The sequence below is a fragment of the Hippocampus comes genome, unplaced genomic scaffold (assembly GCF_001891065.2).
Source record: "Hippocampus comes isolate QL1 unplaced genomic scaffold, H_comes_QL1_v1.1 scaffold33, whole genome shotgun sequence".
Taxonomy (NCBI): domain Eukaryota; kingdom Metazoa; phylum Chordata; class Actinopteri; order Syngnathiformes; family Syngnathidae; genus Hippocampus; species Hippocampus comes.
This window is the reverse complement of record NW_017804842.1, coordinates 683,297-697,313: the sequence shown is the minus strand read 5'-3', so window position 1 is coordinate 697,313 and position 14,017 is coordinate 683,297. Positions and strand designations below refer to the sequence as shown.

The 14,017-nt window shown below is 48.6% G+C and overlaps 1 protein-coding gene across 7 annotated transcripts in view; it reads left to right on the top strand.

Moving 5' to 3' along the window:
* The window catches only part of larp1 (La ribonucleoprotein 1, translational regulator), a 27,713-nt gene that overhangs the window by 3,671 nt on the left and 10,025 nt on the right, over positions 1-14,017 (top strand). For 2 of the 7 annotated variants that reach the window (XM_019873251.1, XM_019873233.1), the window contains exons 2-11: positions 4,519-4,583; positions 5,417-5,482; positions 8,175-8,246; positions 9,923-10,076; positions 11,614-11,736; positions 11,813-11,959; positions 12,595-12,757; positions 12,977-13,121; positions 13,371-13,539; positions 13,738-13,907. In XM_019873251.1, coding sequence (XP_019728810.1) covers positions 4,519-4,583; positions 5,417-5,482; positions 8,175-8,246; positions 9,923-10,076; positions 11,614-11,736; positions 11,813-11,959; positions 12,595-12,757; positions 12,977-13,121; positions 13,371-13,539; positions 13,738-13,907 — 1,274 coding nt within the window. Of the gene's footprint in view, positions 1-1,907; positions 1,997-4,518; positions 4,584-5,416; positions 5,483-8,174; positions 8,247-9,922; positions 10,077-11,613; positions 11,737-11,812; positions 11,960-12,594; positions 12,758-12,976; positions 13,122-13,370; positions 13,540-13,737; positions 13,923-14,017 lie in introns of those variants that run through there. The other 5 variants (XM_019873240.1, XM_019873224.1, XM_019873268.1 and 2 more) reach the window with 4 other exon arrangements.

Sequence of the window (14,017 nt, the reverse complement as noted above, 5' to 3'; positions counted from 1 at the left end):
CCCCCCCCACACACACACACACACACACACACCTCCATCACCCATTTCCTCCTTTTGTGGCCATCCACTTCTTCCCTGACAATCCTGCCCTGTTTTGGTGGTTCGGTAAACATAATACAATGCAGTACGTGCGAAAAGATCGCAGACTTGCTGTTATTGATCTTCCCCTTTTGCAGATACCCCAGAGCAGGGTTTTACGGGGGGAAGACACGACAGGGGGGGGGTGAACAGCGATAGTCAGATGATGGCGCACGTGAGCTCAGCTGATTGGTCAGCTGTCGGCAAGTTTGGGAATTCCATGTTGACCCGCATTAGGGCCGCTCCCCCATCTCAACAGGGCCGCTCCCCCATCTCAACATTTCGAGTTATTACACAATGCAGACAGGAATTCGGGCCTTTTCCAAGTGGAGGTAAAAATCTTGCAGTACTTCTGAGACTTGACTGACTGGACTGGACTGGACTGGATCGGATTGGCAGATATTTAGCATTTTCTGCAAAATCCTTGCTCAGGTATTAGGTCCTAATTAGCAGATCTGGTCAATCGAATTGGTGAAAAGAAACATGAGCATCCAGATCGCAGGTGACCCCACCCACCCATCGCACAGGCTCTTCGACCTGCTGACGTCAGGGAGGAGACTGCGGGGTCTCTGTGCTCAAACCAGCAGGCGCAAGAACAGTTTATTCCACCAGGCGGTCAGGAGACTCAACCACCGCCCTGTTCTGCCCCCCCCTTTCGTCTGTGCTGTATGTTTTACACCGAGCGTATTTGACAAGAAAGCTGACTTTGACTTGACAGCAAAGCCGCTCTCGTTTACAACAGCGATAATCCACATTTTCACAGTATAATACAGTCAAAATTAATATTTTCACAATTTTCCCACAATATGTTTAGTTTTGGGCTGTGTTTATGAGTATTTTGGGGAGATTTTTTTTTCATTTCTATGCAAATATTAGGGGTTGACCGTACAGTCAATCAACAAGTTGTTCAAATAGATTAGATGGATTGGTCAAGCTTGTGATTTGATCAGTGAGAACGTGTTTTGTTTTTTTTTCCTTTCATTGATCAGCTCCAAAAGTGACTGCAGTGTGAATTCCACGTTGGCTAATGTGCTAACTCCAAAGCCAAACACGTTGATTCCATTTTGAAAGTGTCATTTGACTCCACCTTTGCGTGTGTGCACACACGCACACACACACACACACACACACACACACACACACACACACACACACACACTATCAGCTGTTTGAGATGAGTTCTTGTGTCAAGTGATTCAGCTCAGGCTGCTTTATCTGCCGCAGGCTTGAGTGTGCGCTTGGCGATAGAGCTCGGGTGGGTGTGGGCCGGTCACACCGATGGCGTGCCGGGTCGGCTCAGTGTCAGCATCGAGGAACCTTCCAGGGCCCTCTCTCTGGAGAGCTCACATCCAAAACAGTTTTTAAAAAATTAGGATGATTAGTTTGTGCTCGTAAAGGGACAGAAGCTCACGTTTGCAACTGTGTCTGTCCCTCTCGACTGACCTGCAAATTGATTGGATTAGCGTGCGAGTCATTATCAGACATTTTTAAGTGATTGCTTGTTCGTGGGGTTTTAATCGTTTATACGTTTTATGAAATCTGCCAAATGCGTAATGTGCACTTCAAATGCATCAAAAATCCTCCCCTCAGCCAATAAATTCCTGGGGGGGGGGGTGGTCCCCCCCCCAAACAATTCATGACTGAAGTTCATGCCCTCTCTCTCGTCACGGCCATTTTGACACGCCGTTGAATACTTGCGCCACTTTGTCCACAAAGGCAAATGAGAAGTGACGAGGCGATGTCATCACGTGCCGTTGCGACTCTGGCGAAACAGGCCCGTCGTAACTCATTGACTGTTTCCTCCATATTTGGGGCTCGCGAGCCAGGGAGAGACCGACCGGCTTCCCTCCTGCCGTCCGACGGCGTTGAAGTGAGCGTGTTTGGCCTCGCTTTGCGTGACTGAAAGCTGCGCTTGCAGGTATCACCTCTCCTTGTATAAAATAGTCAAGGTTTACCCCGTGTTTCGAGTTGGCTGAATCGAGCCGGGCTTCGTAGCAGCCCATCATCATATCTCGCCGTGAACCAATTTCAAACCCGGCGACCCTTTTAATGTGAAGTTCTGGCAAGGGCCCGACGGAGTGGCACAGAATAGCCGCGCAAGTTTATTTGCGGCGCTGATGAAAAAGATCATTCCAGCGTTTCTAAGCCGAGACATGCAGGGATTCGGTGAGACAAAGCTCTTGTTTGTTGGCCGCCGCGTTGTGGAATGTGCGCTCGTTGCCAGCGCGGCCGGCGTTCTCATGCTTTGCCGTGGATGTTCGGCACCGCCGTCACCTTTTTCGAGCAGCCTCGCTCTGTGCTTTTCTAACGTCACCTGTTTGAGCGAGCTCCTGGCGGCGGGGGCAGACAACAGTTAGAATCTTCCGCCCTTGCGCCCCCAATGGACGTGTACTCTGGTCCCCGCGAGGCAGGACATCACGCACACCGTTCTGCCCAAGGAGCTTCTCGTTTTTTCCGACGTCTAGATCCGTCTGACCGACGTGCCGCTGCCCTCCGGCGCTACAGATTGGTTTAACGATGCAGACGGTCAACAGGGCTGTACATACATAATTCATAATGCAGCATCCCCCCCCCCCAACCCCCCTGGAACCACCAACAGCCTCATCATTCAGATGACCTGTTTCTTCGAAACGAGGAGTGAAAGCCAGAGGTGTCTCATTTTCAAAATAATCTGCTTTGGTTTGTCCCCGAAGTGCATTTCTGGACTTCACTCAAATTCACGATTTGTCGTAGCCAAAGGCGCCGTGCGTTTCATGATATTTGTCGTCGTGCATACCATACAATACAGTCGCGCGGGGGGGAAAAAAAAAACCCGCCACACCGTGTTTTCTTTCATTTCTTGTTCATTTTAATGTCATTTTAAAAAGTTACATTTCGATCAATTCCCATTTAGCATCTAGCCTGGAAGGAAATCGCACTTCTGTGTAGCTGACGGATATGAGTGGATACAACTCAAAATACTTGACTTTTATTTTAAACATATTTGTGTTTGGCTGGTCGGGCCAGCTTCCGTCAAGCCCGTGGTGGCTCGACACAGTGCCCTACTGGCCCAGGGCCGTTGGGCCACTGTTATTGTCGGACCCGGCTCTTAAGATATAATTCATCTGCCTGATTCAAGAACAATGCGGTTGGATTCTATTGTCTCCATGAAGTCTTTTTCATTTATTTTCTTGCCAAGAGGGAGGTACAGACTTGATTCCGTCTGCGAGGGCTGGACTCCGGGGAAAACAGGTTTTCAAGTGACTTTCCAATCATGCTTGTGACGTCGTGAGTGACTCATAGTAGCAGCACCTGCCAGGTGAAAGAAACTGCGGGAGGGTGGCGATCGCCTTCCAGGACAACCGCAGTTGATGTTGAGCTCCGCTCCCGCGACCTGCGTTCCTCACTCTTATGAATGCGTTTGTCGCAAACGAGCACCTCTTCCCGCAAGTTCAGCGCGTGTCGCGCCGCCTTTCATGTCAAGACGTCACACCCTCAGGCGCTATTCTGTCGTTCTTCCCGCTTGACTTTCCGGGCACCTGTGTCTTTTGAGTCCTTTGCGGAAATCCCAAAATGAGACTTAATATACTCTGAGAACCTGCAACTGTTTGAAGTCGTCAAAAAGTCAACCCACTACATGTAAAGCGCCTCTATCTGAGACTCATTGTACGTGTCAGGAAAACGAGTTTCCTGTTTTTCCCCACCAGATTATTGAAAGCCCCGTTTTGTATTTAGTTCTGGAATGTGAGGAATGATTGAGCCCGATAAGCTGATGAAGAAACAACTCTGCTCCAAGATGTCTCTTAAACCGCAAGCGTACCCACCCACGTGTAGGACAGCGAAATGACATCAGCCTTCCAAAGATTCTGCCCGCCTTTCTTTCTTTGTGGAAGTCAGTTTGAGGGCTATCGGTGTTCCATCGGTCACGCCAACATCAGAGGGAAAACCCGACGAATTTCCAGCAAATCTCAACCGAGTCTTGCCTGCAGTATTTGAGGGCAAAGAGCATATTTGTACATTTTGTCTGCAGCCAGAACAGACTTTAAGCCCCAAGCTAGTACGTAAGGTCACCGCGAAATCGGCCGTCGTTTTGCAACTGATAACCAAGCACAAAGGTGGGCAGTGTTTGCAAAAAAAAGGATTTCCCCAAATGATAAGTCAAGGAGCTTTGGCAGGACCTTGAGTATTTCTATCGTGGAATTTTTAGCGGGACAAAAAGAACCTGCTTTCGAGAGGGCCAGGAACCATAACTCGGATCTTCACAGCTGAACCCATGATTGAAGGGCTGAAGTCCAGTGAACTCACATTTCCTGGTACTTTGTGTACACTGATTGATATAGATCTGCAAGCCGTCGTAGCGTTTTCTGCTTTCGTGTTTCGGGACCCCCCATCCATTCTGCCTGTGTTGCGCTGTTATCAGCTGATATTTGGGAATTTAACGCACACATCTTGTCTCCACAGAGTTGACCGGTCCCGCCAGGGTGGTGAGAGCAGGCAACCCTCCCAAGGCCAGACGTGGAGGCAAGGTAGGAATGGATTCTTCGATTCCAGGCTGTTCAAAGTGTTGATTACTCTGCATGCATCTCCACTCAACTCGAGTGTATTTCTAGAGCACTTGAAAACAACCGCCGCTACACCAAGCGCTGTACCCGGAGCAAAAAAAAAAATAATTCATACAATAAAACAAGAAATGGATAATAAAGAACGTAGAAAGCACAAAAACTGTCAAAACTAAAAATCGAGTCTCATGCTGAGTCAAAAGCCAAAGAATAAAATTGAGTTTTAAAGAAGCGCAGCGAGGGCGGCTTGCCCAACGTTCATTCCAAAGAGAGGGAGCGGCAACGGAAAAGGCTCCCTCTGAGCCTTCGGTTAGGTCTCGGTACGTCTAATGGTGTCTGGTCCGCAGACGTGAGACGTTGGGCAGGGGCGTAGGAGCTCCGAGAGGTAAGGTGGGGCCAGGCCGTTTCAAGACTTGAAAACAAATCATTAGATCTTCAAAAGAACTCGAAAATGAGCCAGTGAAGGATGCCAGAGTAGGAGTGAGGCGCTCCGGTCAAGGGGCGAGCGGCAGCATTCAGGAGCAACTGGAGACACTTCATGGAGGATCGGCTGACTCCAAAAGAAAGTCCTCTCATCGTTTGTGGCTTCGATCCCGTTGCGGCTTTCACCAAAAGTCGTCTTGCTGTGAATCTCGGAATACAAAAGTTATACACGGTGACTGTACTAAACGCCACGCAACAGGATGTGGAACGTGTTGGAATTTCACAAAGCGCTGCCATCTTTGGCACTTGCCGTCATCGTGCGCGTCGTCACCTTTGCCGAAGGACTCACTCAGACCGTGCTTTGCTGTGTTGCTCAGGTCGGAGACTTTGGCGACACCAACAGTTGGCCCACCCCGGGGGAAATCGCAACGAAAGACATGCAGGTAGGTGTTTGGGCTTTTCCACGTTTGAACGTGGACTAGCAGAAGCGGCTTGTGGCCGATGGGTTTTTGCCGCCCTTGCCGAACCGTCGGTGGAAGGTGATCCCCACAACTAATTTAGCTTTTATTGATGGCCCTTGTGCTCGTGCTAGTTCCCGGCCAGTGCCCAGGTTAGCGCCAGTTTTTTCTTTTTCCACAAGTGGCGCTAGCTCTAGCTGTGGTGCTTAAGCTGGCGCCGATAATTTGTTGGGCCAGGTTCTGGCGCCACCTGTGTCAGGGAGTGGGAGACGGCATTATCGTGACGATCGCAGATGGAGAGGAATGACTGCCTGGACACGCAGAAGTTTTGCACAAACTTGTTGAGTGGTGAACTCCGTGATCACATGCAACGATTAAGAATGAAGCCTTTGCTGATTGGATGTCTCTGATTGTTACATACTACAGACAAGTTTAATCGGTGCTATGCTAAGTTGCCGAGCAGATTTTGACAGCGCACTGTTCTTATTCTTATTAATGGCGCAGACGCTCTTGGGTAAATGTCGACGCCAGCAAGTGATGTTTGGAGGCTTTTCGATGACGGCGTGACGTCACTCCTACTTGGCTTTGTTGGTGGAAAGTATATGTAGATGCATCTGTGCGGGTGAGAGAGTATGAAAACAAATCAAGTAGACGCAGTAGTTTGTGAGCTTGTGAAAAGCAAATGGCTGCCTCCCTTTGTACAGAAACCTGACGCGGAGGCACGGAAGCCTTTGCTGATTGGATGTCTCTGATTGTTACATACTACAGACAAGTTTAATCGGTGCTATGCTAAGTTGCCGAGCAGATTTTGACAGCGCACTGTTCTTATTCTTATTAATGGCGCAGACGCTCTTGGGTAAATGTCGACGCCAGCAAGTGATGTTTGGAGGCTTTTCGATGACGGCGTGACGTCACTCCTACTTGGCTTTGTTGGTGGAAAGTATATGTAGATGCATCTGTGCGGGTGAGAGAGTATGAAAACAAATCAAGTAGACGCAGTAGTTTGTGAGCTTGTGAAAAGCAAATGGCTGCCTCCCTTTGTACAGAAACCTGACGCGGAGGCACGGGACGTACTTTTGCGGCGTCTTTAGTTCGGTAACTGTCGTACGTGCATGGAGCGTTTTAAAATGGTTCTCCTTGGCACTCCAGATTCCCATTCTTTCCCAGTGCCATCAGTGCATTGCAGATGAAACTAACTTTGAATGAAAATAATAAGAATAATAATTAAAGAAAAAGATGTATCGCAGCAGCGCTCGTCACGAGATGCAATTGCTAAAAACATCCGGTGATGCAGATCATGCGCCACCGTTGGTTAGAGGTGACATGCTTTTTTATTTTATTATTACTATTTTATTTTATTTTATTTTTTGTGAAAGTGACGGGATGATTAGGGTGCAGTCTGCACTAATACAAAAATATCACGATCTACGTTTCGGGCATCCCTGCTCCAAACCATTCATTGATTGTCAATAGTTTTTTGATGAATTTGATAATTGATGAGTTGGTGACTTTGGACAGCTCTCAACATGAGCTTTATTTCTCCTCCCAAGCGTTGACGCTTTCCAACACTGACGTCGGTGTATATGGTCACATGGACGCTACAAAAGCGTGTGGCTCTTGACCCCACTGTATTGTGCCGAGAAGGACGGATTGTCATTGTCAAAAAATGGATTGTCATCACATCATCGTCTCCTCGGAAAAAAATCTGGAGTGTGTCTGATTGCTCACAAAATAGCCAGAAGGTACGCAGAGGCATTCCCGACGTGCTTCCGTGTTGCATAATAGCGGCGTCAAAGCCCTCTGAGCACCAAACAGCTGTGGCAGCCCGTTCAACCTCACGTCTCGACACAGTGACCCCCCCTCACCTTTTGGTCAAGCGGCAGCCCTCGGAGCGCTTGGCTATTTTTGATCCCCAGATCGACTGGCGCGTCAGCGGCAGCGCGGCGCCCTAATTTAGACGGCGGGATCTCGGCGAGCGCGACGGCGCGCACGACCCGGTCGCTCAGCAGGAAAATGTGGGTCGGCATCATCGCAGCCCGGAATAAATGGCGCTTGGGCCGGTCGTTTGGGTGCGTCGGCCAATGCCGGGGAAGGTTTGTCCTTTTAGGGATCCCCCTCCATCGGTGATGCCGCTGCTATTTCGGGGGACTGTGAGCGTCACGTAACAGGAGTGCGTGCATGCTGACGAGCCGTGTGATGAGAAGGTCGATCTTCGGAGCAGAGCGCAGCGGCTTTCGGACTGGTGCCTTTTTTTTGGCTGCATAGTGCCGAGTTGAGCTTTGTTGGTTGGATCGTTGTCCCAAGCACACATTGTTTCTCCACCGAATTCAGGGTGGCCATTCCTTTCTGTTTTTCTCATGACATTTTCTCCGCCATCCCACCACACGACGACGCCGATTATTGCTGTACTTGCGTACTGAGCAGTGCTTACCTTAATCCTCAGCAGTTAGCCTAATCGCCCAAACCAAACAGTGTCCTCTCACGGGCAGGCTTAGCTTTACATATTCCCCCATCCCCCCCCCCCTCATCTCATTTGTGTCTGTGAACAATTTGTTTTTATTTTAATTTTTTGGGGGCGGGCGGGGGCGCATTGTTGGTGTGTTTTGTTTTCCCGGTCCACTCATTGTGTCCTCTAAACTGCTCTTCCCTCCTTCCCTCCCTCCCTCCCTCTGTTCAGATCGAGGCAGTGACACGGACCGTGTCCTGCCCACCGACTGTCAGGCAGGGCAAAGACTCGTGGAGATCCACTGTAAGTTTCAACCGGCAGCCTCGTAATATGCCTGCAGCCTGCCTGTTGACAGCCTCCCCCGCCCCCATACGATTAGTACACCGGCTTTAGGCTCCACACTTGCAAACTATGTCGAGAGAGGCTGTTGCTCGTATTCAAATGGAAGAGTATCAAATTCTGGAAGAAATGTCTTCACTGATCAATCTTTCTGTTTTCTCCCTGTTTTCAAACTAACTCTTAATCTGAGACATCTTCCTAGCGTCAGACTAACATGAACAAAGACGTCCCACGATTTTTTTTTAAACATCTAATTTCGCCGTATCTCCATATTTCTGAAAACATTGAAATGGGCACGCTTATTTATACTTTTGTGTGCATTTTTGTTATTCCCAACTGAGCCCTGCCAAAATTAGTGGCCTCCCCCACCCCATAAAATGGATTTAAAATGCCGCTAGATGACAGAAAAGCACTTTTTGGGGCCTGTCTATCTTAGCGGGGTTTAACTGTACTTGCGCAACGGTAACTGAAAAAGTTTTCGAGAAGTCTTTCAGTGGTGAGCAAAAAAAGCTCAGTAAGCGACCGGATTTGAGCCCATGACAGGAATACAAAATAAAGCCTCGCCTAAAAAGTGAGGATTGATGTTTTAAAAGGATGCAGGCAAAGCAGCGTACTATTTGATAGCGTACTTATCTGCGACGAAATATTTCAAAGGCAGCGTACTTTGTTGCGTACGTGAACAAATGTCACAGGCTAAGGCTAAAAGTATAAAAAATCAAAATGAATGAACTCCTTCCTCGGCAATAACTTTAGGCAACATGACATCAGTGTCTTGCGTTTGACTTTTTGACCTTTGAACATGAAAGTCAGTGGAGCGAGCTTGTTTGGCAGCGCTGAATCACCGAGTCGACATCCCCCTCCTACTCGAACGTTGGTCGTCATTAAAACCCATTCACTGTTTTCTCCTCACCCTCATTACTTGTATTCACCATTCACCATTCAAAGCCTGGACGGTGAGCTGGGTTTAATGGATTACGGCTAGTGGACGCATGCTGCAGTTGAGTTCATCTGTGTTGTGTTGGGAAATTATAGTGGCGGCGCGCTAATCCTGCTGCTCCGTTTTCACGCAAGGTCTTCCTTTTTCGTGTCAATTGTGTTGAACTAGATGCAGTGATAAACCTTTTTTTGTTTGGATGGCTGCCGATGGAAGAAGGGGAGTCGTCGCCCGATAATGTGTTTTTGGCGGGATGTGGATTTATTGTGTGCATTCAGCAACATGGAATGCCGTGTACTTTAATCCCCTTGGTGAGAACACCTTGCATGAGTTCCTGTGCGAACAACTCGCACGATTGTCGTGTTTGTAGTGTCGCTGGCTGTTTTATATTTTTTTCTTATTATTATTATTATTGGGGTGGGGGGCTGCATCCTTAACAGGGATGGCGCCACACTGGGCCTAATAAGGGCTGCGATAGCCCCGTCAGAAATCCGTGTCGCGCAAGTTCAGACCCTCCAACATTTTATTTGACATTCTAAAATATACGACAAAAGCATTTTTCTAATTGGAACAAAACAGGAGGGAGGGTAAAACCATTTTGTTGGCTGGCTCCGGTTGTCCTGTCATCCCACTAACAGACCAGGACATGCAGCCCGCTAGGTGGCTAAAGTGTCTCTCTTCTAACGTCAGCCTGTCATCCCATCAGGCCCACAAGAAGATATCCACCAAGAAGGAAACGAAGGAGAAGCGCGAGAGCAACGAGGAGAGCAAGGAGAACCTCAAGACCAACAAGTCGGACGACTCTGGGGAGGAAAAGAATGGAGACGACGATTCCCACAAGAATGGCCAGAAGAAAAAAGGTCAACTTGGTCAATTAAGAAATAATCTTTTTTTTTTTTTTGGTTCTGCGTCCAAATTTGTAATATTATTCTGATCAAATACTAAATGACATCATTTTCTGATGGCGGGTTTCACTTTTCTGGTGCTACGTGGTTAGCCGGAGACTATCATGCCAACTTCCTGTTCCGCTACGTCTTCCATCTTCCGCCTCCTTCCAGTGCCGCTGGATTTGTAGACAAACTGAGTGCCACGTCACTGCAAAGTAGCTGTGTCATTCCCTTTGTTTGTCAGCAGTTGAGTTCATCTGTGTTGTGTTGGGAAATTATAGTGGCGGCGCGCTAATCCTGCTGCTCCGTTTTCACGCAAGGTCTTCCTTTTTCGTGTCAATTGTGTTGAACTAGATGCAGTGATAAACCTTTTTTTGTTTGGATGGCTGCCGATGGAAGAAGGGGAGTCGTCGCCCGATAATGTGTTTTTGGCGGGATGTGGATTTATTGTGTGCATTCAGCAACATGGAATGCCGTGTACTTTAATCCCCTTGGTGAGAACACCTTGCATGAGTTCCTGTGCGAACAACTCGCACGATTGTCGTGTTTGTAGTGTCGCTGGCTGTTTTATATTTTTTTCTTATTATTATTATTATTGGGGTGGGGGGCTGCATCCTTAACAGGGATGGCGCCACACTGGGCCTAATAAGGGCTGCGATAGCCCCGTCAGAAATCCGTGTCGCGCAAGTTCAGACCCTCCAACATTTTATTTGACATTCTAAAATATACGACAAAAGCATTTTTCTAATTGGAACAAAACAGGAGGGAGGGTAAAACCATTTTGTTGGCTGGCTCCGGTTGTCCTGTCATCCCACTAACAGACCAGGACATGCAGCCCGCTAGGTGGCTAAAGTGTCTCTCTTCTAACGTCAGCCTGTCATCCCATCAGGCCCACAAGAAGATATCCACCAAGAAGGAAACGAAGGAGAAGCGCGAGAGCAACGAGGAGAGCAAGGAGAACCTCAAGACCAACAAGTCGGACGACTCTGGGGAGGAAAAGAATGGAGACGACGATTCCCACAAGAATGGCCAGAAGAAAAAAGGTCAACTTGGTCAATTAAGAAATAATCTTTTTTTTTTTTTTTGGTTCTGCGTCCAAATTTGTAATATTATTCTGATCAAATACTAAATGACATCATTTTCTGATGGCGGGTTTCACTTTTCTGGTGCTACGTGGTTAGCCGGAGACTATCATGCCAACTTCCTGTTCCGCTACGTCTTCCATCTTCCGCCTCCTTCCAGTGCCGCTGGATTTGTAGACAAACTGAGTGCCACGTCACTGCAAAGTAGCTGTGTCATTCCCTTTGTTTGTCCTCACAGTCACCGCACACTTCAGCAGATGCCGCATGCCCCCTGCTGGCCAGCCGTGGTCCTGCAAAAGGCTGGCCCCATAAAGGCTTTCATTATTCCAAATAAGATGCAAGACGTCAAACTGCTGTTGAAAGAAGTTAAAAAGGCAACAGACGCAATCATTGTTAATTTGCCTCAACAACTCTGTGACCACATACAGGAAACAAACAGAAGTGGGTTCCGCTGATGATCGAGGGGCCCCGGGAGCGTTCGGCCTCCCGGAATAACAGCAGGCAGAACGAAAATCCTCGCCTGCCGCCCAATGCCAGGAACGACCTCCGAGGTGAGCGCAACGCTCGGCCGTGAAGTTGACCTCGCGAGAAAAGTTTGGCGCGCTGATTGTGGAGCTGTCGCCGCAGACTGGCACAGTCAGAAGTACGAGCGGGAGTGGCGCGACGACCACGACGAGGTGTCCAGCGTCAAGAGCGAGGGGGCCCCGTTCCGCGGCGGCTTCAGGGGACGCGGGCGCGGCCGAGGGAGAGGCAGAGGACGGGGGAGAGGCAGAGGTACGGCAAAGATGGAAATCGTTTTTCGAACAAATCAAGCGGACTCCCAACATTATTACCTTTTGTTTCTTGTCTTTGCTACTCTTGTGTGGTTTCTGTCATCTAAAACAAAAAAGCCCTCCCCAATTTCATGACTCATTTTGATGACTTCAGAGCTGTCATGGTCTCTGAAATAGATTTTAACAATGTAATCTTAGATGGAATTTAGATCAAACACACTAGAAAACATTGTTTTTTTTTTGTTGTTGTTTTTTTAATCTACAATTGCAGATGTGCTGCAGACATGATGAGGTGTTCATGTCTCTTCTCTGACTAAAAATCAATGGAGAGGACTTTCACAACTCTGATCTCAGTATTGAAGCTTTAACATTGAAAACATACATATCTAGAATGTATTTATTATTTTAAATTGAACAAGCTCAAAATGTGTGCGCTTCAATGTGGGCTGAACAATTATCAGACTGGAGATTGACCTCACAATGCAGGAGAATGCAAATTTCAGATCGCAAAGGCCACAATTGAAAATAAAAACAGCTCATCTACTCTTTGGTGGCCTGAATATATCCCAACAGGTTTTTCTTTTTTCCCTGAGCGTCGAGAATGTGATTTCTAAGTACGTCTTTCCTCCCCCCCAGGCCACTACGACTACCACCAAGGCTACAAGTCGTACAACACGAAAGACGGACCCTACGGGCAGAAATTCAGCAACTCGGTCACCTACTACTACGACAACATGAGCAGCAGCGACCTTTATTCGGTGGACCAGGACCTGCTCAAGGACTACATCAAGAGGCAAATGTGAGCTTGGACCAGTCGACACTTTTGAGCCGCAGCAGAAATGATGAGCGTTTTCATGTCTCTTCTCTGATGAAAACACAATGAAGAGCACAGGTTTAACTCTGATCTCCGCATGAATCCCGCGAGGGATGCGCGCCGTTGAGAGAACAAGCGGCAGAATTTGAACTTTGGCTCGTTTCTTTGGCATGCAAGCGAACCTCTGACCTTGTTTTACCGCAGTGAGTACTACTTCAGCCTGGACAACCTGGAGCGCGATTTCTTCCTGCGGAGGAAGATGGACCAGGAAGGATTCCTGCCCATCGGACTCATCGCCAGCTTCCACCGCGTTCAGGCCCTCACCACCGACGTCGCCATCATCCTGGAAGTAGGGATGCTGTTGCTCCTCTCGTTCGCATTCTCACTTTGCTCCGGCGCGCCTGCAAATTCGAATCGCTGCCAGTTGACCGCGCGCGGAAGAATTGATGCGATATTCATGTCTCTTCTCTGACATCGCTGGAGAGATTTTTCACAACTCTGATCTCCGCACGGAAAACAAAAATGGCCATTTCTTATTGACTGTGAAAAGATGAGCGGCATCGTCCGTGTAACGCGTCTGTGACCTCGCTCCCGGCAGGCTCTGAAGGACAGCAAAGAAGTGGAAGTGCTGGACATGAAGATCCGTCGCAAGTTGGAGCCCGAGAAGTGGCCCCTGCCGGGCCTGACGCTGCCAAACCACACCGACTTCTCCCAGCTCATCAACTGCCCTGAGTTTGTCCCCAGGCAGCCCACTGAGGATCCCGCTGGTAAGGATGTTACCGCTCTATTAGACCACATCCATTGATTGATCAGTGATTACGGCCCGAATAACTCCAGTGGCGAATTTGGATGACATTTAGCCACACTAGTTGGTGCCACCTCAAAAAAGAAATGAGAATAATAAGACAAAGAGCGATAATGCCAAAACGTGATCAAAATCAAGGAATGCCGCCGTTGTCTATCAGGGTCTCTCAGGGCCTCGACCCTGACGCAACGTCCGCCCAAGGCCGAATCTGACATGCCCTCCAACCTTAAGACGATGCCCAAGGGCCTCTCCGCGAGCCTCCCCGACCTAGACTCCGAGTCCTGGATCGAGGTCAAGAAGAGGCCCAGACCTTCGCCGGCTAGACCCAAGGTCAGCCCAGAGAAGGTGACGCCCTCGTTCTTTCATTCACGGCGAACGGTGCCGAATGTGGACCGTCTCTCGGCTTGGTTGATTTTTGGCCTTGCTGGAACATTCCATCA